The 27,932-nt window shown below is 46.5% G+C and overlaps 1 protein-coding gene across 1 annotated transcript; it reads left to right on the plus strand.

Annotated features, from left to right (window-relative positions):
• The first annotated feature begins 1,321 nt into the window (after positions 1-1,321).
• Positions 1,322-27,932, plus strand: LOC117515220 (carbohydrate sulfotransferase 5-like). The gene is given in 3 exon segments (XM_034175698.1): positions 1,322-1,467; positions 25,242-26,459; positions 26,461-27,932. Coding segments are annotated over 2 exon segments (1,188 nt in total). The 5' UTR covers positions 1,322-1,467; positions 25,242-25,311; the 3' UTR covers positions 26,501-27,932.

Below are 27,932 nucleotides of genomic sequence, written 5' to 3' on the forward strand. Positions count from 1 at the left end.
GCACAAAACAATGTATATTTAAGCACATTCCTTCAACCTCCACCCATTTAGAATATGCACCAATTATCACCAAATAATACTTCTTGTTTTCACACTGATTTAATTCAATAAAATCAATCAATCAATCAATCAATTTTTTTATATAGCGCCAAATCACAACAAACAGTTGCCCCAAGGCGCTTTATATTGTAAGGCAAGGCCATACAATAATTATGTAAAACCCCAACGGTCAAAAACAACCCCCTGTGAGCAAGCACTTGGCTACAGTGGGAAGGAAAAACTCCCTTTTAACAGGAAGAAACCTCCAGCAGATCCATGTGTATTGTTTGGAATGGATATTGTGGAACTGGAAATTTCACTCTTTACGGTCTCTCATTGCCTTGGGAGTTATGTCTTGCACAAAGCAAACATGCTCTCCAAAAATTTTTTGAATAGGAATTGAATCCATAAGTCGTGAAATATTGAGATACCAGTCCAGCTATCCCTTCTGTTGAGACATGGCAAGGATCATGGCTCAATACTGCAGCCAATCTAAACAAACTTCGTGGCAAGAATGGTTTGTGCAAAAGTCACATATAAATTTGACTTTGATCATTTAGCGTAGTGCCTTGCTTTTTCCACAATATTTTCTCACTTTCAGATGCAGCTTGTTGCATGTCCCTAAGGACAGTTTGGTCTATTTTCTGATTAACCAATTGAAACACTGTGCTGCTTGTTTAGCCACTTCATCTGCAAAGCGGTTTCCACAGGAAACAGGGTCTTGGTTTGCGGTGTGTGCTGCATATTTGCATATGGCTACCATGTGTGGAAGCTGGACCGTTTCCAGTAACGAGAGCAACAAATCTTTATGTAGAACAGGCTTTCCTGTTGAAGTTATCATTCCTCTATTCTTCCAATGTTGTGCAAACACATGTATAGTAGAAAAGGCATATTGACTGTCAGTGTAAATGGTAACTTTTTTATTCTCCATTAGTTTGCATGCTTCAGCTAAGGCAATCAATTCTGCTGCTTGTGCAGACATATGGTCGGGGAGCTTTTCAGCTTTCAAGATTTCATTATGTGTTACTACTGCATATCCAGATGCATTTGTGCCATCAGGATTTTTCTTGCATGAACCATCTACAAAAATGGTAATAGAATTAAGAATTGGTGTATCTTTCAGATCTGATCATGGTTAATGTACTTCTTCTGCTTCAGCCAGGCAGTCATGTTGTTGTCCCTCATCATCAGTGGGTATGAGGGTTCCTGGATTTAAAGTGGGGCACCTTTCTACAGTCAAATGCGGCTGGGATAACAATGTGGTCATACATGACAAATGTCTGGCTGGAGAGAGAAAAGAAATGTTTGTCTGCAGCAGTAAGGCTGACACAGCATGCCGTACTTTAAGGATGAGTGGATGAAACAGCACGACCCCAGCAGAAGCCTGCACTGCCAGCGAGGCAGCTACAAAAGCTCTTACACAAACAGGTAAGGCTCTGGCCACAGGATGCAGTTTAGTGGAATAATAGGCCACTGCTCTGAGTTTATTGCCATGTTGCTGGGTCAGTACTGAAGTCATAAATTCACCCTTACAATCAACCATTTGGACAAATGGTTGTCATAGTTTGGTAAAGCCAGTGTGGTGCTAGAGTTCAGGGCCTTCTTAAGGTGGCAGAAGTCCTGCTCTGCCTCTGGTGTCCAGGTTAGAGCCGCAGACATGGGCAAGTTTTCTCCGTAAATTAAGGTGCTCAGGGGAGCAGCTGTTTCTGCATAATTTGATATCCACTGTCTGCAGTAATTTGTTAATCCTAAAAAGGACATCATGTGTTTCTTTTTGGCTTGTGTCACTTTCTCTGCATGAGTAGCGTGTGTGATATATTCGCTCAGTGTAGATGTAGGTAACGAAATAAAATGTTTGTTTACCCATCCCTGAATAGCAGGGAGTGAGTTAGAGTGGAGTGCATTTTTTAATTGTTGTTGATAGGGCCCTTGTTCCTCATCATTTTCCTGCCGTCCACTAATCGCTTTGAATACTTTGGTCATCCTGGTTATATAATCCTCAAAAGCCTCTCCCTCTCTTTGTTTAGCTTGTGCTGGCATTGAGAAAATTTGCAGTGTCACAGCAACAATGACAGCAGCAGTTTATCCGGACATTCCACTGTTAAAGGAGATTTTTTTAATGAAAGACGTGCGGACGGATTGGCGCATCGGCTCGCAGCCGGCGCGGTGCGCCCACCACAGGAAAAACACCTCCGTGTTGATAACCATTTGTAAAATCCAGGCGGCTTTTGGTGGCTTTCAGTTGAGTGAGTATCTGAGAAATTGTTTAACAGCAGGGCATGTTCCAACTTGTTCTTAAGGCTTCCAACGGAGGTGTTTTTCTTGTGGTGGGCGCGCCGCGCCGGCTGTGAGCCAACGCACCAATCCATCCGCATGTCTTTCATTAAGAAAATCTCCTTTAACAGTGGAATGTCCGGATAAACTGCTGATTCTGACCTCTTCTGGAAGTTCTCTGTTCTCTCGTCGACGTCCTGGGTCAACAGAGGCTTAAATTTGGAAGTTTTCAGCTTGAAACAGGATGACGACGTCGCCTCGGAGCGCTGCGCGACATCCCGCTCCGTGGGAAGTCCTTAACAGCGATAGAAACAACCCAAAATCTCTCATCAGCCATTAAAATTTTCACCTAAAACCAGCTGAATTTCTCGAATGGTGTACACTCGGATGTGCCTCAGTTTCTGAAAAAATTTTGATCAAGCACAGTGCCAGTCTCTCAGGAAGAAGTCAGACAATGAAAATCCGACGAGGGGGCTGGACCATTCCTTCCACAAGGCATGCTCACAGGCGAATGACGTCACCGACAGGCGTAAAAAAACTCTCGCATGCCCACGAGGGTTCAAGCTTGTCTGACGCAATCACATGTGATTCAAATCCATATGGTTTTTTAAAAAAATAATAAGGTCGGATACTTTTCTAATAGACCTCGTAGTTTGCTGTGTGTTTTGAATAAATGTGTGTGGAAAATTATTTTTCGCTTTATTTTTTCCTTGCCTATTTTTGATTGTAAACCTTTATTACACTTATAAAACACAACAAAAACATATATATTCTGAAAGCACAGGTTGTCCTGAAAAAAGACACATAAAACGTGATTGTGGGATGCAGGGAGAGGTGTTAACAGCAATAATAAAATGTCCAAAAAAATCTCCTCGGACACCAGAGGGTTTAACATTACTTGTACTTCTTTTCTTTTTGCTTTTGCCTTATTTTCTGCTTCTCTGCGTTTGAAAGCTTCATCACGCCACTTTTGTGTATTTTCAAGTCCATATTTCTTTTGTTTTCTGAACGAATCAGCTGCTTTCATTTTTATTTTTACCAAAAGGGCTGTTGTGTGGGCCGCTGAAGAGGAGGTACTGCTGGCCCACCACCACCAGATGGCGCCCTGCTTGGAGTGCGGGCTTCAAGCACGAGAGGGCGCCGGAGCCACTGGAGTGACAGCTGTCACTCTTCATCAGCACCAGCTGTCACTCAGCCAACTCATCACCATCTCCATAAAGGCCGGACTGCGACTCCACCTCCTCGCCGAGAAATCAACTACCAATCAGGTAACTTTCTCTGCTGACTCAAAACATTGAGTAATAATCTGAACTTCTTTGCAGCCGTTTTCCTGTGGTGTGTCCTTATCTGTGGGATTGGCGTTTGGTGTGATCAGCGACAGCTTCGCTTCACACCCCAGCCAGATAAGTGGTTAGACAGGAGCTGCACAAGTGTGTGATTGGAGGTGGAGGTGCTCCCTCCTTACTGAATACAGACTGTGGGATTACTGAGTGTGCGACCTCACACTCATCAGGACTGTCTCTGTTCTCTGCCAGTAGTACCGGGTCTGACTGCTGAAGACAGCGGCCACCTGGGGCGCAGGGCTTGGCGGCTCCGGTGTTCTTCAGCTCCGTTGGCAGTGGAAGCTGTGTGGATCCGGCTCTTCTCTCGCCAGGCGTCTTCTATCGTCGAGCCTGCCCACACGTCACCTGGTGTATGATTGACAGTCACTATATTGTTATTGTCTGTACGTCGTTGTGTGATTCACAACATTAAATTGTTACTTTTGGCTTATCCATTGTCCGTTCATTTACGCCCCCTGTTGTGGGTCCGTGTCACGACACTTTCACAACAGGATTTCTCGGCCAGCGTCATGGATCCCGAGGGGCATCAACCATCGCTTGAACAGCCAATGGAAGAGCGAGGTGCACAGGCACCAGCAGGAGGCATGTTGGGTGAGCTGCAGCACATCTTAACCGCCTTTACCACTCGATAGGACTTAGTTACCGAGCAGAGCAGTGTTCTCAATCGTAGGATGGAGGCTCTCACCACCCAGGTGGAAGCGTGTGCTCAGGGCGCTGCTGCAGCACCTCCTCCTGCTGACCGTGTGCCAGAAACAGACATTCCGCTGGTCGTTCAACGAACCCCCCCACCTTCCCCTGAAGCATACATAAGCCCTCCGGAGCCGTACGGAGGCTGTGTGGAGACGTGCGCGGACATCTTGATGCAGTGCTCGCTCGTCTTTTCACAGCGTCCCGTCATGTACGCAGTAGACGCCAGCTGGGTGGCTTATGTGATCAATTTGCTTCGAGGAGAGGCACGCGCCTGGGCTACGGCGCTTTGGGAGCAGAATTCACGGCTCCTAACAGTTTATACTGAGTTTGTGAGGGAGTTCCGACAGGTGTTCGACCACCCTCATAGAGGCGAGACCGCTTCAAGTGTGCTGCTGTCGATACGGCAGGGGCGTCGGAGCGCAGCGAAGTATGCAGTCGACTTCCGCATCGCGGCAGCCTTTGTAAACGGACTGTCTCTGGTCCTTAAGGAGCACCTGGTGGCGAAGGACGAGCCGCGGGATTTAGATGGGCTTATCGACCTGGTTATACGGTTAGACAACCGATTAACGGAACACCGACGGGAGCGAGACGAAGGGCGTGGTCAGGCACAAGCCGTCCCTCTTCCTCCCGGGTCCGAAAGGAAGCCGACTTCCCCACGCTCCACTGCCAGGGCTCTCCATGTGACAACAGCTCCCCCTGCTGACGTTGCTATGGAAACGAGCAGGGCCAAAAAACGATCAGATCAGAGACAAAGGAGGCTGATCCGTGGAGAGTGTTTTCTCTGCAGCTCTACCGAGCACACACAGAGAGAATGCCCCAAACGGTCAAAACAGCAGCACTCGTCCTTAGAGACTGGGCTAAGGGTGGGTCACAACACCCACGTGGGGAAACCCCGACGATTTGCACGAATCCCAGTCACGATCCTGAGTGGGGATCTAACCCTTCATGCCCCAGCACTGGTGGACACGGGGTCGGAGGGGAATCTGCTGGATAGCAGATGGGCAAAGGAGGTTGGGCTCCCTCTAGTGGCCTTACCGTCACCATTGTCGGTGCGGGCGCTAGATGGCACCCTTCTTCCACTAATCACACACCAGACACAGCCAGTGACATTGGTGGTGTCTGGGAATCACAGGGAGGAGATTGTGTTTTATGTAACACCTTCTACCTCCCGAGTAATTTTGGGTTTTCCATGGGTGTTAAAACACAATCCCCGGATTGATTGGCCATCTGGGGCTGTGGTTCAGTGGAGCGAAACCTGCCACCGGGAGTGTTTAGGATCCTCGGTTCCACCCGGTGTGACAGCTAAGGAGGAGGTTTTAGTCCCCCCCAATCTGGCGGCAGTGCCAGCCGAGTACCATGACCTTGCTGACGTCTTCAGCAAGGATCTGGCACTCACGCTGCCCCCGCACCGTCCGTACGATTGTGCCATTGATTTGATACCGGGCGCTGAGTACCCGTCTAGCAGGCTGTACATCCTCTCACGTCTGGAACGCGAATCAATGGAGACCTACATCCGGGACTCTTTAGCTGCCGGGTTGATCCAGAACTCCACCTCCCCGATGGGTGCTGGTTTCTTTTTTGTGGGCAAGACGGACGGCGGACTCCGTCCATGCATTGATTACAGAGGGCTGAACGAGATCACGGTTCGCAACCGATACCCGTTACCTCTGTTGGATTCAGTGTTCACGCCCCTGCATGGAGCCCAAATTTTCACGAAATTGGATCTTAGGAATGCGTATCACCTGGTTCGGATCCGGGAGGGAGACGAGTGGAAGACGGCATTTAACACCCCGATAGGTCACTTTGAGTACCTGGTCATGCCGTTCGGCCTCACCAATGCACCTGCGACGTTCCAAGCATTGGTTAATGACGTCTTGCGGGACTTCCTGCATCGGTTTGTCTTCGTATATCTAGACGATATACTCACCTTTTCTCCGGATCCTGAGACCCATGTCAAGCATGTACGTCAGGTCCTACAGCGGTTGTTGGAGAACCGGCTGTTTGTGAAGGGTGAGAAGTGTGAGTTCCACCACACTTCTCTGTCTTTCCTGGGGTTCATAATCTCCTCCAACTCCGTTGCCCCTGATCCGGCCAAGGTTGCAGCGGTGAGAGATTGGCCCCAACCAACGAACCGTAGGAAACTACAACAGTTCCTCGGTTTTGAAAATTTCTACCGGAGGTTCATCAAGGGCTACAGTCAGGTAGTTAGCCCCCTGACAGCCCTGACCTCCACAAAAGTTCCCTTCACCTGGTCGGATTGGTGCGAAGCCGCGTTTAGGGAGTTGAAATGCCGGTTCTCGACTGCACCGGTTCTGGTGCAGCCCGATCCCAAGCGCCAGTTTGTTGTTGAAGTGGATGCCTCTGACTCAGGGATAGGAGCTGTGCTGTCCCAGAGCGGGGAGTCCGACACGGTTCTCCATCCATGTGCCTACTTTTCCCGCAGGTTGACCCCAGCTGAACGGAACTATGACGTCGGCAATTGGGAACTTCTTGCGGTGAAGGAGGCTCTTGAGGAGTGGAGACACCTGTTGGAGGGAGCATCGGTACCATTTACGGTTTTCACGGACCATCGGAACCTGGAGTACATCCGGACCGCGAAGCGTCTGAACCCCAGGAAAGCCCGCTGGTCGCTGTTCTTCGGGCGTTTTGACTTCCAGATCACCTACCGCCCCGGGACAAAGAACCAACGGTCTGACGCCCTGTCCCGGGTGCATGAAGAGGAGGTCAAGAACGAGCCGTCAGACCCCCCTGACACCATCATCCCCGAGTCCACTGTCGTGGCCACCCTTACCTGGGACGTGGAGAAGACCGTCCGGGAGGCCCTGACACGGAGCCCGGACCCGGGGACAGGTCCGAAGGACAAGCTGTACGTCCCACCAGAGGCCAGGGCTGCGGTCCTTGACTTCTGTCACGGTTCCAAGCTCTCATGTCATCCAGGGGTGCGAAGGACCGTGGCAGTGGTCCGGCAGCGCTTCTGGTGGGCGTCTATGGAAACCGACGTCCGGGAATATGTCCAGGCCTGCACCACCTGTGCCAGGGGCAAAGCCGACCACCACAAGGCCGAAGGCCTCCTCCAGCCTCTGCCCGTGCCTCGTCGCCCCTGGTCTCATATTGGCCTGGACTTTGTCACGGGCCTCCCACCGTCCCAGGGCAACACCACCATCTTAACGATAGTGGACCGGTTCTCCAAGGCGGCCCACTTCGTGGCCCTCCCGAAGCTCCCGATGGCCCAGGAGACTGCAGACCTCCTGGTCCACCACGTCATGCGTCTGCATGGGATTCCATCAGACATTGTCTCGGATCATGGTCCTCAGTTCTCCTCCCAGGTCTGGAGGAGTTTCTGCAGGGAACTGGGGGCCACCGTCAGTCTCCGGACGAACCAGGAACTGGAGCAGTCCCTCCGCTGCGTGACCTCCGCGCACCCGATGGCCTGGAGTGACCATCTGGCCTGGATCGAGTACGCTCATAATAGCCAAGTTTCATCTGCCACCGCCCTCTCCCCATTTGAGGTGTGTTTGGGGTACCAGCCCCCATTGTTTCCGCTAGTGGAGGGAGAGGTCAGGGTGCCCTCGGTCCAGGCCCATCTGAGGAAGTGCCGTCGGGTGTGGCGTACCGCCCGCTCTGCCCTGCTCAGAGCCCGGACGAGGGCTAAGGCCCATGCAGACCGCCGGCGTTCCCCGGCCCCTGCATACCAGCACGGGCAGGAGGTTTGGCTATCCACAAAGGACATCCCCCTGCAGGTGGAATCCCAGAAGCTCAAGGACAGGTACATAGGACCTTTTGCCATAACCAAAGTCCTCAGTCCGGCCGCAGTGAAGCTGATTCATCCAGTGTTCCATACCTCAAGGATCAAACCCTACCACACGTCGACTCTCTGCACCCCCGGACCGGCGCCGCCTCCTGCCCGGATCATAGATGGAGAGCCTGCCTGGACCGTGCGCAGGCTGGATGTCCGTCGAAAGGGCCGGGGGTTCCAGTATCTGGTGGACTGGGAGGGGTATGGACCCGAAGAACGCTCCTGGGTGAAGAGGAGCCTCATCCTGGACCCGGCCCTCCTGGCCGACTTCTACCGGCGGCACCCGGACAAGCCTGGTCGGGCGCCAGGAGGCACCCGTTGAGGTGGGGGTCCTGTTGTGTGGGCCGCTGAAGAGGAGGTACTGCTGGCCCACCACCACCAGATGGCGCCCTGCTTGGAGTGCGGGCTTCAAGCACGAGAGGGCGCCGGAGCCACTGGAGTGACAGCTGTCACTCTTCATCAGCACCAGCTGTCACTCAGCCAACTCATCACCATCTCCATAAAGGCCGGACTGCGACTCTACCTCCTCGCCGAGAAATCAACTACCAATCAGGTAACTTTCTCTGCTGACTCAAAACATTGAGTAATAATCTGAACTTCTTTGCAGCCGTTTTCCTGTGGTGTGTCCTTATCTGTGGGATTGGCATTTGGTGTGATCAGCGACGGCTTCGCTTCACACCCTAACCAGATAAGTGGTTAGACAGGAGCTGCACGAGTGTGTGATTGGAGGTGGAGGTGCTCCCTCCTTACTGAATACAGACTGTGGGATTACTGAGTGTGCGACCTCACACTCATCAGGACTGTCTCTGTTCTCTGCCAGCAGTACCGGGTCTGACTGCTGACCCTGTTGTGGGTCCGTGTCACGACACTTTCACAACAAGGGCGTTTGTGGAATCAGGAGTCAATTTTCCATCAAAGTCAAATTTATTTCTCAAAATTTTCAAATGTTCAGTTTCAGTTTCAGTTTATTGCCATTTGCAGTAGAAAAACCACATTGGAATTAAAAAATTGCGAGCAGATCTCAGTGCACATCAAACACACAAACACAAGCCATTCATTCAACATGTACAGCATGATTAAAACCCCCAAACCACATAAAAATCTCAAAAGAAGGTATTCAGAGTCAATAAATAGTAGTTTAAAATATCAAAAACTTAAGTGCCCGTGCAGATCCAAAGTGCTTTACTATAGCGCATTGTTTAAAATTTTCACAGCCTGTCAGAAAAAAACTCCTGCTATGGCAGGATGTTGTGCTTTTAATGGCACAATAGCTTCTGCCAGAGGGAAGCAGGTCAAAAAAGTCACTGGCCGGATGATGAGATGGGTCATTAATGATCGATAATGCCCGAGAAAGAATTCTTTTAATAAATGACCTCCAGATTGGGCAGCTCCACACCTGCAATCCTTCTGGCTGGGCGGACAACTTTGTGCAGTGCTCATTTTTCTTTGCTTGTGGTGTTACCAAACCACAGTGTGACGGCTCCTGTGAGGACACTCTCAATAGCACAGTGATAAACGTTTGTCAGAATTTGTTTGTTTGGGGTGAAAGCCTTCAGCTTGTGTAAAAAGAACAAACCTTGACAGGATTACTCCTCTGCATGTACGAGGGTAGGCTGAAAAGTTCTAAGGCTCACCATGAAGGAGTAATGCATTAACTGCATCATAGTGAGCCTTAGAACTTTTCAGCCTACCCTCGTATGTAGGAAGAACAAAAATAGAGGAGTGATCGGATTTACCAAAAGCCAGTCTTAAACTAGACCTGAAAGCGGACTTCACATTACTATAGCAGTGGTCTAAAATACGTGCGCCTCAGGTCGGTTGCTTTACGTGCTTTTAGTAGTTGGGACGCACAGACTTCAAGTTACATCTGTTAAAGTCTCCTGCTACTATTATCACAGCATCAGGATGAGAGTTCTCATACATGTACAAAATATTACATAAGTCTTCAAGGGCCGCCGTAGAGTCCGCCCCTGGATGGATGTAAATGGCGCAAAGAAGCATCACCGTAAACTCCCGGGGGAGATAGAAAGGACGGCACTTCACCACAGCACACTCCAAGTTAGCGTTACAAGTTCTGTTTACAACAGTATTATCCGTACACCTCAATCAATCAATCAATCAATCAATCAGTTTTTATTTATATAGCGCCAAATCACAACAACAGTTGCCCCAAGGCACTTTATATTGTAAGGTAAAAGCCATACAATAATTACAGAAAAACCCCAACGGTCAAAACGACCCCCTATGAGCAAGTACTTGGCGACAGTGGGAAGGAAAAACTCCCTTTTAACAGGAAGAAACCTCCGGCAGAACCAGGCTCAGGGAGGGGCAGTCTTCTGCTGGGACTGGTTGGGGCTGAGGGAGAGAACCAGGAAAAAGACATGCTGTGGAGGGGAGCAGAGATCAATCACTAATGATTAAATGCAGAGTGGTGCATACAGAGCAAAAAGAGAAAGAAACACTCAGTGCATCATGGGAACCCCCCAGCAGTCTAAGTCTACAGCAGCATAACTAAGAGATGGTTCAGGGTCACCTGATCCAGCCCTAACTATAAGCTTTAGCAAAAAGGAAAGTTTTAAGCCTAATCTTAAAAGTAGAGAGGGTGTCTGTCTCCCTGATCTGAATTGGGAGCTGGTTCCACAGGAGAGGAGCCTGAAAGCTGAAGGCTCTGCCTCCCATTCTAATCTTAAAAGCCCTAGGAACTACAAGTAAGCCTGCAGTCTGAGAGCGAAGCGCTCTATTGGGGTGATATGGTACTAAGAGGTCCCTAAGATAAGATGGGACCTGATTATTCAAAACCTTATAAGTAAGAAGAAGAATTTTAAATTCTATTCTAGAATTAACAGGAAGCCAATGAAGAGAGGCCAATATGGGTGAGATATGCTCTCTCCTTCTAGTCCCCATCAGTACTCTAGCTGCAGCATTTTGAATTAACTGAAGGCTTTTCAGGGAACTTTTAGGAAAACCTGATAATAATGAATTACAATAGGCCAGCCTAGAGGAAATAAATGCATGAATTAGTTTTTCAGCATCACTCTGAGACAAGACCTTTTATAATTTTAGAGATATTGCGCAAATGCAAAAAAGCAGTCCTACATATTTGTTCAATATGCGCATTGAAGGACATATCCTGATCAAAAATGACTCCAAGATTTCTCACAGTATTACTAGAGGTCAGGGTAATGCCATCCAGAGTAAGGATCTGGTTAGACACCATGTTTCTAAGATTTGTGGGGCCAAGTACAATAACTTCTGTTGGGAAGGTGTCGTAGCACGGACCCACAACAGGGGGCGCAAATGAACGGACAATGAGTAAGCCAAAAGGTAACAATTTAATGTTGTGATAATACACAACGAAATGTGTCGTAATTTTCACAGTCAATAAACACCAGGTGACGTGTGGGCAGGCTCGAAGATAGAAGACGCCCGACGAGAGAGAAGCCGCGTCCCACACGGCCTCCACCACCAACGGTCTGAAGAACACTGGAGCCGCCAAGTCCCGAGTCCCCAGGTGGCCTCTGTCTTCGGCTGTCGACCCTGGTACTGCTGGCAGAAAACAGAAAGATGATGTATGAGTGTGAGTCCGCACACTCAGTAATTTACAGTCCAAACACAGTTGGGAGGGAGCACCTCCACCTCCAAATCACACACACTCGTGCAGCTCCTGGTCAACCACTTATCTGTGATGGGGTGTGAGGCGAAGCCGTCGCTGTCACACCAAACGCCAATCCTCCAGATAAGGCAACACTCCAGGAAAACGGCTGCAATAGAGGTTCAAGTTATTACACACACACAGTGTTAGTCAGCAGAGAAATTACCTTGGTACTGGTAGTCGATTTCTCGGCGGGGAGGTGGAGTTGCAGTCCGGCTTTTATGGTAGTGATGATAACGCGTGACAGCTGGTGCAGAGGATGAGTGACAGCTGTCACTTCTTCTGGGTCTGGCGCCCTCTCGTGCTTGGAGCCCGCACTCCAAGCAGGGCGCCCTCTGGTGGTGGTGGGCCAGCAGTACCTCCTCTTCAGCGGCCCACACAACAGGACCCCCCCCTCAACGGGCGCCTCCTGGCGTCCGACCAGGCTTGTCCGGATGTCTTGTGTAGAATTCGGCCAGGAGGGCCGGGTCCAGGATGAAGCTCCTCTTCACCCAGGAGCGTTCTTCAGGTCCATACCCCTCCCAGTCCACCAGATATTGGAAACCCCGGCCCTTACGACGGACGTCCAGGAGCCTGCGGACTGTCCAGGCAGGCTCCCCGTCAATGAGCCGGGCAGGAGGCGGCGTAGGTCCCGGAGTACAGAGGGGCGAGGTGTGGTGTGGTTTGAGACGGGAAACATGAAAGACAGGGTGAATCCGCAGTGAAGCCGGGAGTTGAAGCTTCACTGCGGCCGGGTTGATGATCTTGAGGATACGAAAGGGTCCGATGAATCTGTCCTTTAGTTTTGGGGAGTCGACACACAAAGGGATGTCCTTGGTCGAGAGCCACACCTCCTGCCCGGGCTGGTATGTTGGGGCCGGGGAACGTCGGCGGTCCGCATGGGTCTTGGCCCTCGTCCGGGCTTTTAACAGGGCAGAGCGGGCGGTCCGCCACACCCGGCGGCACCTCCTGAGGTGGGCCTGGACCGAGGGCACACCGACCTCTCCCTCCACCAGCAGGAACAATGGGGGCTGGAACCCCAAACATGCCTCAAAAGGGGAGAGGCCGGTAGCAGACGAGACTTGGCTGTTATGGGCATACTCGATCCAGGCCAGATGGTGACTCCAGGCCGCCGGGTGCGTGGAGGTGACGCAGCGAAGGGCCTGTTCCAACTCCTGGTTAGCCCGCTCTGCCTGGCCGTTGGTCTGGGGGTGGTACCCGGACGAGAGACTCACGGTGGCCCCCAGCTCCTTACAGAAACTCTTCCACACCTGCGAAGAGAACTGGGGACCACGATCTGATACAATGTCCGATGGTATCCCATGCAGCCGCATGACGTGGTGGACCAGAAGGTCTGCCGTCTCCTGGGCTGTCGGGAGCTTCGGGAGGGCCACGAAGTGGGCCGCCTTGGAGAACCAGTCCACTATCGTGAGAATAACGGTGTTGCCCTGGGACGGCGGGAGGGTTCGTTGAACGACCAGTGGAACGTCTGATACAGGCCCAGGACCAGCCAGAGGAGTGGCTGCAGCAGCGCCCTGATCGTGCGCTTCCACCCTGGCGGTGAGAGCCTCCACCCTCCGATTAAGGAGGACACTCTGCTCGGTCACTAATTCTAAACGGGCCTTGAAGGCGGTTAAGATCTGCTGCAGCTCACTCAACCCGCCTCCCGCTGACGCCTGCGCTCCTGGCTCTTCCATTGGCCGTTCAAGCTGAAGTTGACGCCCCTCGGAGTCCATGACGATGGCCGAGAAATCCTGTTGGGAAGGTGTCGTAGCACGGACCCACAACAGGGGGCGCAAATGAACGGACAATGAGTAAGCCAAAAGGTAACAATTTGTGTATTATTGTGATAATACACAACGAAATGTGTCGTAATTTTCACAGTCAATAAACACCAGGTGACGTGTGGGCAGGCTCGAAGATAGAAGACGCCCGACGAGAGAGAAGCCGCGTCCCACACGGCCTCCACCACCAACGGTCTGAAGAACACCGGAGCCGCCAAGTCCCGAGTCCCCAGGTGGCCTCTGTCTTCGGCTGTCGACCCTGGTACTGCTGGCAGAAAACAGAAAGATGATGTATGAGTGTGAGTCCGCACACTCAGTAATTTACAGTCCAAACACAGTTGGGAGGGAGCACCTCCACCTCCAAATCACACACACTCGTGCAGCTCCTGGTCAACCACTTATCTGTGATGGGGTGTGAGGCGAAGCCGTCGCTGTCACACCAAACGCCAATCCTCCAGATAAGGCAACACTCCAGGAAAACGGCTGCAATAGAGGTTCAAGTTATTACACACACACAGTGTTAGTCAGCAGAGAAATTACCTTGGTACTGGTAGTCGATTTCTCGGCGGGGAGGTGGAGTTGCAGTCCGGCTTTTATGGTAGTGATGATAACGAGTGACAGCTGGTGCAGAGGATGAGTGACAGCTGTCACTTCTTCTGGGTCTGGCGCCCTCTCGTGCTTGGAGCCCGCACTCCAAGCAGGGCGCCCTCTGGTGGTGGTGGGCCAGCAGTACCTCCTCTTCAGCGGCCCACACAACAAACTTCAGTTTTATCTGAATTTAAAACCAGGAAATTAGAGGTCATCCATGTCTTTATGTCTGTAAGACAATCCTGCAGTTTAGCTAATTGGTGTGTGTCCTCTGGCTTCATGGATAGATAAAGCTGGGTATCATCTGCGTAACAATGAAAATTTAAGCAATGCCTTCTAATAATACTGCCTAAGGGAAGCATGTATAAAGTGAATAAAATTGGTCCTAGCACAGAACCTTGTGGAACTCCATAATTAACCTTAGTCTGTGACGAAGACTCCCCATTTACATGAACAAATTGTAATCTATTAGATCAGGGGTGGCCAAGTTCGGTCCTCGAGAGCCACCTTCCTTACAGTCTTAGTTGTCTCCCTGCTCCAACACACCTGAATCCAATGAAAGGCTCATTAAAAGTCTGCTAATGAGTCTTTCATTGGATTCAGGTGTGTTGGAGCAGGGAGACAACTAAGAGAGAACTCCATAATTAACCTTAGTCTGTGAAGAAGAGTCCCCATTTACATGAACAAATTGTAATCTATTAGATAAATATGATTCAAACCACCGCAGCGCAGTGCCTTTAATACCTATGGCATGCTCTAATCTCTGTAATAAAATTTTATGGTCAACAGTATCAAAAGCAGCACTGAGGTCTAACAGGACAAGCACAGAGATGAGTCCACTGTCTGAGGCCATAAGATCATTTGTAACCTTCACTAATGCTGTTTCTGTACTATCATGAATTCTAAAACCTGACTGAAACTCTTCAAATAGACCATTCCTCTGCTGGTTTACAACTACCCTTTCAAGAATTTTTGAGAGAAAAGGAAGGTTGGAGATTGGCCTATAATTAGCTAAGATAGCTGGGTCAAGTGATGGCTTTTTAAGTAATGGTTTAATTACTGCCACCTTAAAAGCCTGTGGTACATAGCCAACTAATAAAGATAGATTGATCATATTTAAGATTGAAGCATTAATTAATGGTAGGGCTTCCTTGAGCAGCCTGGTAGGAATGGGGTCTAATAGACATGTTGATGGTTTGGAGGAAGTGAGTAATGAAAATAACTCAGACAGAACAATCGGAGAGAAAGAGTCTAACCAAATACCATTACTGAAAGCAGCCAAAGATAACGATATGTCTTTGGGATGGTTATGAGTAATTTTTTCTCGAATAGTTAAAATTTTATTAGCAAAGAAAGTCATGAAGTCATTACTAGTTAAAGTTAAAGGAATACTCGGCTCAATAGAGCTCTGACTCTTTGTCAGCCTGGCTACAGTGCTGAAAAGAAACCTGGGGTTGTTCTTATTTTCTTCAATTAGTGATGAGTAGTAAGATGTCCTAGCTTTACGGAGGGCTTTTTTATAGAGCAACAGACTCTTTTTCCAGGCTAAGTGAAGATCTTCTAAATTAGTGAGACGCCATTTCCTCTCCAACTTACGGGTTATCTGCTTTAAGCTGCGAGTTTGTGAGTTATACCACGGAGTCAGGCACTTCTGATTTAAGGCTCTCTTTTTCAGAGGAGCTACAGCATCCAAAGTTGTGCTCAATGAGGATGTAAAACTACTTATTAACTCATTGAGTGCCAGCCATTTTCAAAGTTCAGAACATCCCAGTGCCAGGATTTTTCAGCATTTGAGTGTTTTTCAAGACCCATAGAAAATTGAGTTCTATGTCCATGTCAACAACAAACATACCAAAAGAAACTTCAGACTTTCCTTTGTCATCAGAAAAAAAAAACGTTTGTTTGTACATCTTTCCATTCTTTAGTAGTTGGCTGCAGAACATGGGTGGGTATCACTAAAAATGCTGATTTCTGACAAAAAACTGAGAAAATTGGCTTTTTGTGACAAGCAACATTTCAAGGAGAAAATCTCTTTAATTGTTTTTGCTTCAGTGACATCTCAAACATTATGAAAAGTGAATCTATTGTATAATGCACCAAAAAAAAAAACCCATCAGGGGAGGGACTCCATCTCTCTTCTCTCGGCGGCGCGTCTTTTCCCTCTGGCTCCCGCATATCGGACCTTTTTATTTTTTTTAAAAACCTGATGGATTTGAATCACATGTGCTTGCATGATCCTGTCGATTGCGCCATATGCTTGTAAGCAGCCTTTGTGTGAGGTGTGTGTCGTGCGCTCGGCGTTTTTTCATTCCAAGGAAAAAGACGTAACGACTGGAGCAGCGCAACTGCATCACAGTTTGACAGACACTGGGTGACAGCCAGGTGGAAACCATTCGGATTAGGAGCGGTACAACTGTAAGACGTCTGCACAACTGTGGAGAGCGAGCCATGCTCCAGTCCACACACACACTGCTACCACCCACAGAATGGGTTCCTTTGTGATTACAAGTCTAATTTTTTTACACAAGCTAGATCAGCTGATTACCCCCCCCCCCCCCATAAAAAAATGTAATTGGCGCAATAATGCGTCTTGGCGCTGAGCGTTACTATCTGAAAAGACGCGTTTAAGCATCAATGGCACTCAATGAGTTAACTCTTTATCTACGGCGATGGCGCCCATGCCATATTTTCCATATGCGTATTTTTTTTACCGTAACTCCGCCATAGTTTGTCCAATCCGAATGATTCAAAGTGCATTGTTAAGCTAACACCAAGGGCTTTCCAATGATATATGGTGTATTACGGTAAACGTAAGCCTGTGATGTCATAACGCAGAGGAAAAACACGGAAGTTTCACACTAGTGCGCCGCTGATTCTCATTACCGTAGGTTCTCATGTAAGACCTCAATCTGAAAAATTTCAACACTGACAGCAAGCCAAGAACCCGTGCTTTCCAACAGTATGCTATATGTTGCATATATTATGGTAAAGTGCGTTCGGTGACTTTTGAAACGAGGGAAAAGTATGAAAAAGAGCGCAGAAGTGACAGAAAAGTACAGAGACAGACATCAAACATAAATGTAGTAATTTTTGAGGAAAAGGCAGGGTGTTAGTGTCATTTGTGAAGGTGCGTGTGTGTGTTTGTGTGGGTGTGATGGCTCCATCAGCCACAAGCCACTGCCCGGTGCCAACAAGCAGAAACCCACCTTGCCAGCGATCCACAAAGGGGCGGCGTTCTTGCAAGGTGTGCAAGAGGTCAACCTGCTGGATGTGCAAACTTTGTAAAATTGGCCTCTGTCTTCAGCCAGATAGAAACTGTTACAAACAGTACCACACTGACAATGGAATGATGTAGTTTAGATCTCATTTTGATTCTTGGTTATATATTTGTATATAGTTTGACACTTTATTGTTTTATTCATATTGTAGAATTTTGCACAAAATGAGTGATCAAATGAGTGATTTATTGCACATTTTAATAATACAGATAATAATTGACATTTGTATAGTTTTGCACTTTGTTGTTATTCATATTGTTTGGTTCTGCACTTTAAAATTGGTTACTTTTTGCATATTTGTGCCTTGCAAAATGTTTACTTTTGCACTGTTTCTGCGCTGTTTCTGAGTTCTAGACACACAAAATGAATTATTTTGATTGTAAACACTTACAGCTTCCTGTTAAAAATGTGAAATCCAAACTTCCTTTACATAACAATCATTTTTCACTAAAAAAACTGAAAAAAATCAAGTTCGTTTTTGTGTTTTTTCTCATTTTAAATGCTAAAACTTACAAATAATGTGTATAAATAGTTAATCAGGTGTAATATAATTGAAATTCAGGTACTCTTGGAAAAGGGTACCAAAGCACACAAACATAGAACATTATTTCTTAATTTTATTGCTATAATAAAAAATTATAACCAATCATCCATTTATTGCCTCAGTAGGTAAAGGGTTAATGAGAAAACACACACCTCCTCCTTTGGACTTCCCCGTTTGTTCCCTCACTCGGTCTAAGCGGTGAACAGAGAATCCCGGTGGTTGGAAGGCGGAATAGGGTACGTTGCTGTGGAGCCAGGTCTCCATCAAACAAAACACAGCGCAATCCCGGGCCTCGCGCTGGGTGGGTATGGATGCAGCTTAGCAAGTCGTCTGCCTTGTTTGACACTTTGAACCAGGATATTTTGCCTCCATATATTTATAATCTTTCCTGGCATTTTTTATTTTCCTCCTCTTTCTCCTTATTACAACATGAACAACAGTTTCCTATGATTACAATTTCTAACAAAATCTTAAGCTTTCTCTTAAAATCACACTTGATAATATTTTGTTGAATTATATAGTCTTGCTGTCAGTATTGCTCATTTTCGGTAACACACACACACAACAAAGACAAAGACACACAGCTGCGGCACATTCACACCGGTTGTCTTTTTTTCAATATTTCTCGTGGACAGTACTTACTTCCATATATTTTGCATCTCCAGTTTTAACTTAATTTTCCCGTTTTTGGTTTGTTCCACAACAAGAACAGCACTTCCCCATAATTTAGCTGTCAGTGGTTTTATTTCCTAGGGAAATCTAAACGGACGGATTGCTGTCCTTTTTACTGCTTAAAGATCGGGCAAACTCAAAAGTTGTCTTGCCTAGAGCCTCTTTTCAGTTTACGATGACTGTTATTCACACGTAAATTATTTACAACTATTATTCACACATAAATTATTTACGACTATTATTCACACATAAATTATTTACAATGATTATTTTCAGTGTTTCCAGTGGACAATACTGAGGGACTAATCATCCCAGACTTTTACGATCCGCCCATAGAAGGTTTTACCGACCCATTTACTGTAATATTACTTTTAGCGCTTTTGTACCTATCAGATGTTTTCCATCTTTACTGAAAACTTTAATTGGGTTTTTCTTTTTTACCTGCCTGGTCTGTTCTTTACTGAAAACTTTAATAGTATGTTTCTTTGTGGTAACCCTCAGTCACCCATATTTCTACAGAGACAACAGTATTATCCCTGATGAATCTCTTTCGCTAAAGTTTGGACGTCTTCACCCCGATGAACGTCGACCCGTCAGTGAGGAGTCCGCCCCGGAAAGGATCTTCAATGGGATTTCTTCCCGGCCATGGCCACGGTCTTCACGGAGTCCTCCTTCACGGGTTGACAACCCTCAGGTTTGTTCAAGCTGTCAGGTTCACCCTGTAATAGAAATCATAGTCAACCTGATAACAGAGAAACACACAAAGGAGTCACTGCTTCTCTTTACTCACGAGGAGAGTATCACTCAAGCATCAAATTCCTTCTCTCTCTGCTGAGTACCTCCTCCTTCAGCTTATTTTCATTCCAGCAAACAAGGGTGCGGTTAACAACATTGAATGCCCATGACCTTTGATCCCTCAGGTGGCACCACATTAAAAACCAACATCATTGTGTAAAGGATCTTACCACGTGGGCTCAGGAACACAGAAAACCATTGTCAGTTAACACAGTTTGTCGCTACATCTACAAGTGCAAGATAAAACTCTACCATGCAAAGCGAAAGCCATACATCAACAACATCCAGAAATGCCGCCGCCTTCTCTGGGCCCGAGCTCATTTGAAATGGACAGATATGCAAAGTGGAAAAGTGTGCTGTGGTCTGAGTCCACATTTCAAATTGTTTTTGGAAATCATGGACATTGTGTCCTCCGGACAAAAGAGGAAAAAGACCATCCAGATTGTTACCAACGCAAAGTTCAAAAGCCATCATCTGTGATGGTATGGGGGTGTGTTAGTGCCCATGGCATGGACAACTTACACATCTGTGATGGCACCATCAATGCTGAAAGGTACATCCAGGTTTTTCAACACATGCTGCCATCCAAGCAACGTCTTTTTCAGGGACATCCCTGCTTCTTTCAGCAAGACAATGCCAAGCCACATTCTGCACGTGTTACAACAGCGTGGCTTCGTAGTAAAAGATTGCGGGCACTAGAGTGGCCTGCCTGCAGTCCAGACCTGTCACCCATTGAAAATGTGTGGCACATTATGAAGCGCAAAATACGACAACGGAGACCCCGGACTGTTGAACAACAGAAGTCGTACATCAAGCAAGAATGGGAAAGAATTCCACCTACAAAGCTTCAACAATTAGTGTCCTCAGTTCCCAAATGCTTATTGAGTGTTGTTAGAAGGAAAGGTGATGTAACACAGTGGTAAACATACCACTGTACCAGCTTTTTTGAAACATGCTGCAGGCATCCATTTCAAAATGAGCAAATATTTGCACAAAAAATATAAAGTTTATCAGTTTGAACATTAAATATCTTTTCTTTTTGGTGTATTCAATTGAATATAGGTTGAAGAGGATTTGCAAATCATTGTATTCTGTTTTTATTTACATTTTACTCAACGTCCCAACTTCATTGAAATTGGGGTTTTATAAAATTTTGACAAATTTGATAAAAGCATAACATCTTTATCATTTTTGTAAATAAGGAAAAATTATTAAAAACTGATTCACAAAATAATGTTTTCAACATGCATGAGCAGGAAGCATTGACATTTAAATAAAATAGCTCACAGACAAATAATACTTTTTTACTGGTCACTTCACAACTTGCAGTTCAAAGATTATCAGGCATGTTTTTAAACAAACACACTGAACATGAGATGAATATAGCATCCACACATGTTACAGTGACATGTAGAACATCAACTAGATTTCACATTTCCAGAATGAACATTTGTCCAGGGTTTACTGTTTAGCTCAGGCCTCGTTTGAGGAAGACTTCATGTCACAGTCGAACAGTGTTTGGTGGAAACTGTTACCATAACAACATATTTCTTGCTTTCTGATTCCTTTAATTTAGGCTGTTTAATTCATGTTTGCAGTGAGGCATGATATTATAATTATCCAGGGTAAAACATGTACATTGTACACAATATAATTGTAAAACCTGGATACAATCATTTCTGTATGTAAAATGCAACATTCTCATTCTGGTCAAAAAAGCATCAGTGAGTGATCATTGTGTACGAGGTCTGTCCGTAAAGTATAGGTCCTTTTTATTTTTTTCAAAAACTATATGGATTTCATTCATATGTTTTTACGTCAGACATGCTTGCACCCTCGTGCACATGCGTGAGTTTTTCCACGCCTGTCGGTGACGTCATTCGCCTGTGAGCACTCCTTGTGGGAGGAGTCGTCCAGCCCCTCGTCGGAATTCCTTTGTCTGAGAAGTTGCTGAGAGACTGGCGCGTTGTTTGATCAAACTTTTTTCTAAACCTGTGAGACACATCGAAGTGGACATGGTTCGAAAAATTAAGCTGGTTTTCAGTGAAAATTTTAACAGCTGATGAGAGATTTTGAGGTGATTCTGTCGCTTTAAGGACTTTTCACGGTGCGAGACGTCGCTCAGCGCTCTCAGGCGCCGTCGTCAGCCTGTTTCAAGCTTAAAACCTCCACATTTCAGGCTCTATTGATCCAGGATGTTGTGAGAGAACAGACATACATTTTAGACAGGGACACCGTTATACCACGCCACCGCACCGCAGACTGTGCAAAACAGCATACTTCGTATGACCGACGCACGACCGTCATACAAATAGAATAAAGAATAAAGAAACAACCTGGCGGCGACAGCATGGTAGCTAGCCGTGCACACCATTTGCACAGGTTATATTGCTAGGCTAGGTTACGTGACTGGCAGTTAACACGAACGGAAATAATATCCAACCTTAATTCATATCTGAGTGACCCAGTTAGACAGCACTTTACTTCAGACCAGAAGATCAGAATGTCTCTCTCACACACAGATGTCTGATTTATGAACAAGTTAGGTTGCTGTTCATCAATTAATAGCTGAAGTTAACCTTTGCTTACCGTCATGGCCATGGTCCCCGCCTCACTTTATAGTCACCCTTTCTTGACTTCAATGAAAATATATACTTGTTTTATAAAAAGTAAAATAAGGACCTCTTTCTTGACCTCATATTTAACTGTTGACAGCACTGTAACAGTAAAACTTGTAATTTCTAACCTACATTGTTAATAAATGTAACTATTAAATTCTTTCTAACATTTAAATTTTCTCTAAACATTTTACTTGTCGAAATTATTAGTATTTTAAGTAGTATTAGTAGTTGTAGTAAAAAAGTCTTCAAAACTGGACCTTTAATCTAGGGGTGTTGTGAGGGGGGACATCCTTGCCCCACGCCCCCATTCCATCTGGATTCGCCCCTGCTTTGGCGTTTGAGCACAAAGAATGGATAACATTTATTTATGCAGAAAACATGACCAGATTTACAGGTCAGAAAGTTTTATTGCGTTTTCACATCATGCGCTCCCCAGAAAGAGAGTTTAGGTGCATTTGAGTGGAAAATAGTGTTAGTTGTTGATTGTTGGAGTTGGAGGATCAGCTGTTTTTAATGAGCAGATACGCAGCGGCTCAGCTGAGCTCTAAATAAAGGAGGAAAAAAAGCATAAAAATGTCTTGGTAAAGGTGTGCTGTTATCACCGCACTTTAAGAGGTGAGGACGAGTCGTAGCTGCTACAAAAAAAAAAAAAACGCGGATGAAAAGCTCACAGCTCGCTTTACTTCATAAAAAAAAAAATCCGCAGGCCAGTAGACCATCAGGCCACTGGGCAAATGCCCGGTGTGCAATACTATCAGTCCAGCGGTGATTAGATCTTACTTGTGTCAAGCACCTTGAGGGGGCTTTGTTGTGATTTGGTGCTATATAAATTAAATAAATTGAACTTGAAAGAATAAAACCAAGAATTTCATAACTCAAAATGATAACTAAACAACACACATCAATAATCAGAACCCCAGACGAACAAAGAGAGATCGCACGGAGGAGAACTGACAAAACAGGACGGGGCAACTACAGGTGAACACACACACCTGCAGGCAGCAGGAACAAACAGGTGCTCACGCAGGGAAGCACAAAGGACACACACATGCAGGGAGCAAGTGCATATGGAGTAGGACACGCAACAGAGAAACAGATACAATCACACATACAGACAAAAGACAGCCAGGACACGCGACACATAGGGAGCAGGGAGACAGGTGCATATGGACTCGGACACACATACCCACAACAGACAGCCTGGACACGCCCACACATACACCCACACACAGGGAGCAGGAAGACAGGTGCATAAGGACTCGGACACACAGCAGGGAGGCTCATATAACAGAAAAGTCATGAAGACATGGGTCAGAACAAAAAAAAAACAGATGAGCCGATGACCCCACAACAAACACCAACACTGACTAAAAACTGAAGCTGTTTGCCACATCATCCATATTATAATTTTTATTATCATTATGAATGAGATACTTAAGATAATTTGTTTATACGAGGTCTGTGAGAAAAGAATCCAACCTTTTTATTTTATGCAAAAAATATATGGATTTGATTCATATGTTTTTACGTCAGCCAAGCTTGAACCTTCGTGCGCATGCGTGAGTTTTTCCACGCCTGTCGGTTGCATCATTCGCCTGTGGGCAGGCTTTGAGTGAGCACTGGTCCACCCCTCTCGTCGTTGTTTCATTGTGAGAAAATGGCGGAATGATTTGGCCTTTTTTTCCATCAGAATTTTTTCAGAAACTGTTAGAGACAGGCAGCTGAAACCATTCGAAAAATTTATCTGGCTTTCGGTGAAAATTTTACGGGCTTCACAGAGAATAAGGACTGTTACTACAGCTTTAAGGACTGCCCACAATGGCGCACGGCACGCTGCGCTCCGAGCCACCATCAAGAGGCAGAAACCACCACATCATTTCTAAACGGATGGCTGTGTCGATCTGGGACCGTCGTGTGCAATTTCTCTGGTTATCAAAAGAGCTGGACATCAGCCATTTTCCGGCAGATTTCACTTTTAACAAGAGATTTTGTCATGGAAAGCCGCGCGGAGGCTTCGTGCGTCACGACGGAGCCGCTGATGAAGGGAGACAAAGGAACACCTCCGTTTCGGAGTGTTAAAGGACAAGTTGGGACATGCCCATCTCTCCACAATTTCTCTTATACTCACTCGACTGATAAGCACTGAAAGCCGAGATAGGCATGTCCCAACTTATCCTCTAACACTCCGAAACGGAGGTGTTCCTTTGTCTCACTCCATCAGCGAATCGGTCATGACGCGCGAAGCCTCCCCGCGGCTTTCCATGACAAAATCTCTTGTTAAAAGTGAAATCTGCCGGAAAATGGCTGATGTCCAGCTCTTGTGATAACCAGAGAAATTGCACACGACGGTCCCAGCTCCACACAGTGATCCGTTTACAAATGATGTGGTGGTTTCTGACTCTTGATGGCGGCTCGGAGCACAGCGTGCCGTGCACCATTGTGGGGCGTCCTTAAAGCTGTAGTAACACTTCTTATTCTCTGTGAAGCCTGTAAAATTTTCACCAAAAGCCAGATAAATTTTTCAAATGGTTTCCAGCTGCCTGTCTCTAACAGTTTCTGAAAAAATTCTGATGGAAAAAAAGCCCAAATCATTCCGCCATTTCCTGACAATGAAACAACGACGAGAGGGGTGGACCAGTGCTCACTCAAAGCCTGCCCACAGGCGAATGACGCAACCGACAGGCGTGGAAAATCTCACGCATGCGCACGAAGGTTCAAGCTTGGCTGATGTAAAAACATATGAATCAAATCCATATATTTTTTGCATAAAATAAAAAGGTTGGATTCTTTTCTCGCAGACCTTGTATATGGCTATTTCTCCTAATACTGTCTAGTATACTCCATATTCCTTTAATATTGTTTCCTGTAAGCCTGAATGCGTGCAGAGCATCAAGAACCTTGTTTGATTGGAAGAGATGATGATGATGATGATGATGATGATGACCAGTACCAGCACCACCTGGGATCAGTCATGCTGAGGTCACCGTGTTCTTGGACATACAACCTTGATCACTTGTCATCATCAAGTCCTAAATTTAAAATTGTAGAGTTTAAAGTTTGTTTATTTGGAAGGAAGCTCTAAAAGACATTTTATTAAATGATTTGCAAGTGAAGTTGTGCTTTGTGGAAACGCATTTCACTCATGTCCTGTTTGACTGGTTTGATTTTTTTCTGTTTGTCTCACAGCTCTCATCTCTTCAGCCCCACAGAGGAACACCAAGGATAAAGACACAGATCCACGGCAATCTTGTTGATCATGCGACATTACAGATTGATTCTGAGGACCATGACTTTCCTGATCATCCTGCAGGGGGCAGCAATGGTGCTCTTTTACGGATGGTATGTCCAGCACAAGCCCAGCACTGTCACAGAGTCCAACAACAAAGTTCACGTGTTGGTGCTCACGTCGTGGCGATCAGGTTCCTCTTTCCTGGGTCAGGTGTTCGGCCAACACCCGTCGGTGTTCTATCTCATGGAACCTGGGTGGCACGTGTGGACACAATTGAGGGTTGGTGCACGGAAAGCCCGGATGGCTGTAAGGGATCTGTTACGAAGCCTATTCCAGTGTGACTTCTCAGTAATGGAGTCTTACCTGGAACAGAAGTCTCGCATCTCCAACTTGTTCATGTGGAGTCACAGTCGAGCGCTGTGCTCGCCTCCAGCCTGCTCTCTCACACCGCGCAACCAAATAAGCAACCAGACTGAGTGCCTCAAAGTGTGTGGCACTCAGGGCCTGGAGGGGGCGCAGGATGCCTGCAGCACTTACAGCCATGTGGTGTTGAAAGAAGTACGATTCTTTGAGCTGGAATCCCTCTACCCACTTCTCCAGGACCCAAGTCTAGACCTTCGCATCATCCACTTGGTTCGAGACCCAAGGGCAGTGGTGCGGTCCAGAGAGATATTATTTGGCTACTTTCTCGCTGATAATGACGTGGTCCTGGAGCAGAGAAAAGTCCCAGCGAAGGAGGTGGATTATGAAGTCATGCAGAAGATCTGTAGTAGCCACGTGCACATCACTGAGAGAGCTCTTGTGAATCCCCCTCCCTTTCTTGAAGGCCGTTACAAGTTGGTTCGCTATGAGGATGTGGTGATTAACCCACTGGAAGAGATAAATGCCTTGTATGAGTTTGTTGGTCTGGGGATGACCAGCACACTGGCAGACTGGATCTACAGGGTGACACATGGCAAAAGTAAAGGCTCTTGGAATGAAGCCTTCCAAATTACTTCCCGAAGTGCTGCAGATGTTTCTCAGGCCTGGCGCACCACTTTACCATACAACAAGGTGAAACGGATCCAAGACGTGTGTAAGCCAGCCATGACATTGCTCGGCTACAGAACAGTTAACAGTGAAAAAGAGCAAAAGAACCTTGACTTGGATCTGCTGGTGCCACAGGAACCATATCAGCTGGTTACCAGCAAAAACAGAGAACCCCAATAAGCTGTAAAGTCTGAACCCGACTTCAGAAGGTCACACGTGCTGGTCTTATGCTCACGTTCCTCTGTAGACTGACTCAGCCGAGGGAACACTGTCGCCCTCTTAAAACTGTCAAAACCGATTAATGGCCACTGAATTCGTTTTTCTTAATGCAGCCCAAAATCACAGCATGACTTCAGATTGTGCACAACATGTGACGCCCTCTGTGTCGAGACTTCACCGGGTTCAGAGAACTCCATGGACAGGCACCAGGCTGCAGCTCAGGGTTACGGACCTCCTTGTGATGTCCATCACAGACCATCATAATGACCTCACACTGGACATGTCTTTTAACAGACGGAGAGACGAAGATGTCGGGAAGAATGCTGCAGGAACAGGTTTCAGGAAAGGACACAGAACAAAAGAACAAACACTGGTGGTGTGAAAGGATTAAATTAGACTGAACATCCTCATCAGCAGAGTCCTCTGCTGTATTAATACAGACTAAAGTCTGAAATCCAAACCCATCAGGACTAACGAGAAATGTCAGCGGTAGAAGAGACAACAGGTAATGTTAAAGGGAACATGTGTGTTTTTAAATCTGGATTTAAAGAACAGAATTAGTCTCATTAGTTTCAGAGGGTGTGAGGATCTGACACTGACAAGAAGTTCAGTGATTTTCATTCAGAGAAATCTGATTAGATTTCTTACATTACATTCAGATTATCTACAAATGAGCGCGCCAAACACATATATGGGGAATTTTTTTTTTTTTGTGCCATGTTGTGCATCATTCGTAAGTCTGCAGGAACACAAACACATGAACTATTTTTATTGTTGGGTTGTCCACTGTTTGGGGACGGGGTGTATTTGGGTGCTGTGAGGACCTGGTGTGGACTGTTTTGACACCAGCTGTTGGTGTTTTGGTGGTTCTATGTTCATTTTCCTTCTTATATATAATGACTTAAAAATTGACATGAACCTCAACATTTCAGGAACTTCACTTACTGCTCCTCCGTCAAGTTTGGAGGCTGGAATATTGAAGATATGCGGTGCTCCGGAGACTGTCTGAGAGTTGCTATATTAATTGTCAGATCTCTTCCATTTTTATCTTCCAGAGTCATATCATATAAAACTGGCAGATATATAATTCTCTCAAACACACTGTGTCATCAGCCTGTATTATTATTTCATTGTCCATAATTTTGACAACCCACATATGATGAACCTCTTTCAATGTCTCACTTCAGTGGACAATCATTTCCTGATATTTGGAGACTGTAAACACTGGTAGGTGATCAGTGATGTCATTGATTAATAACCCACTCACTGTATTCTTCTCAATGTCATTGGTGAAAATGTTATTGATTAAGGTGGCAGAACAGGGTGTGATTCTGCTGGGTCGAGGGATTTTTGGGTAGAAGCTCAGACTGTACATTGTGTTAATAAACTCATCAATCATT

Source organism: Thalassophryne amazonica, chromosome 8, assembly GCF_902500255.1.
Source record: "Thalassophryne amazonica chromosome 8, fThaAma1.1, whole genome shotgun sequence".
Taxonomy (NCBI): Eukaryota; Metazoa; Chordata; class Actinopteri; order Batrachoidiformes; family Batrachoididae; genus Thalassophryne; species Thalassophryne amazonica.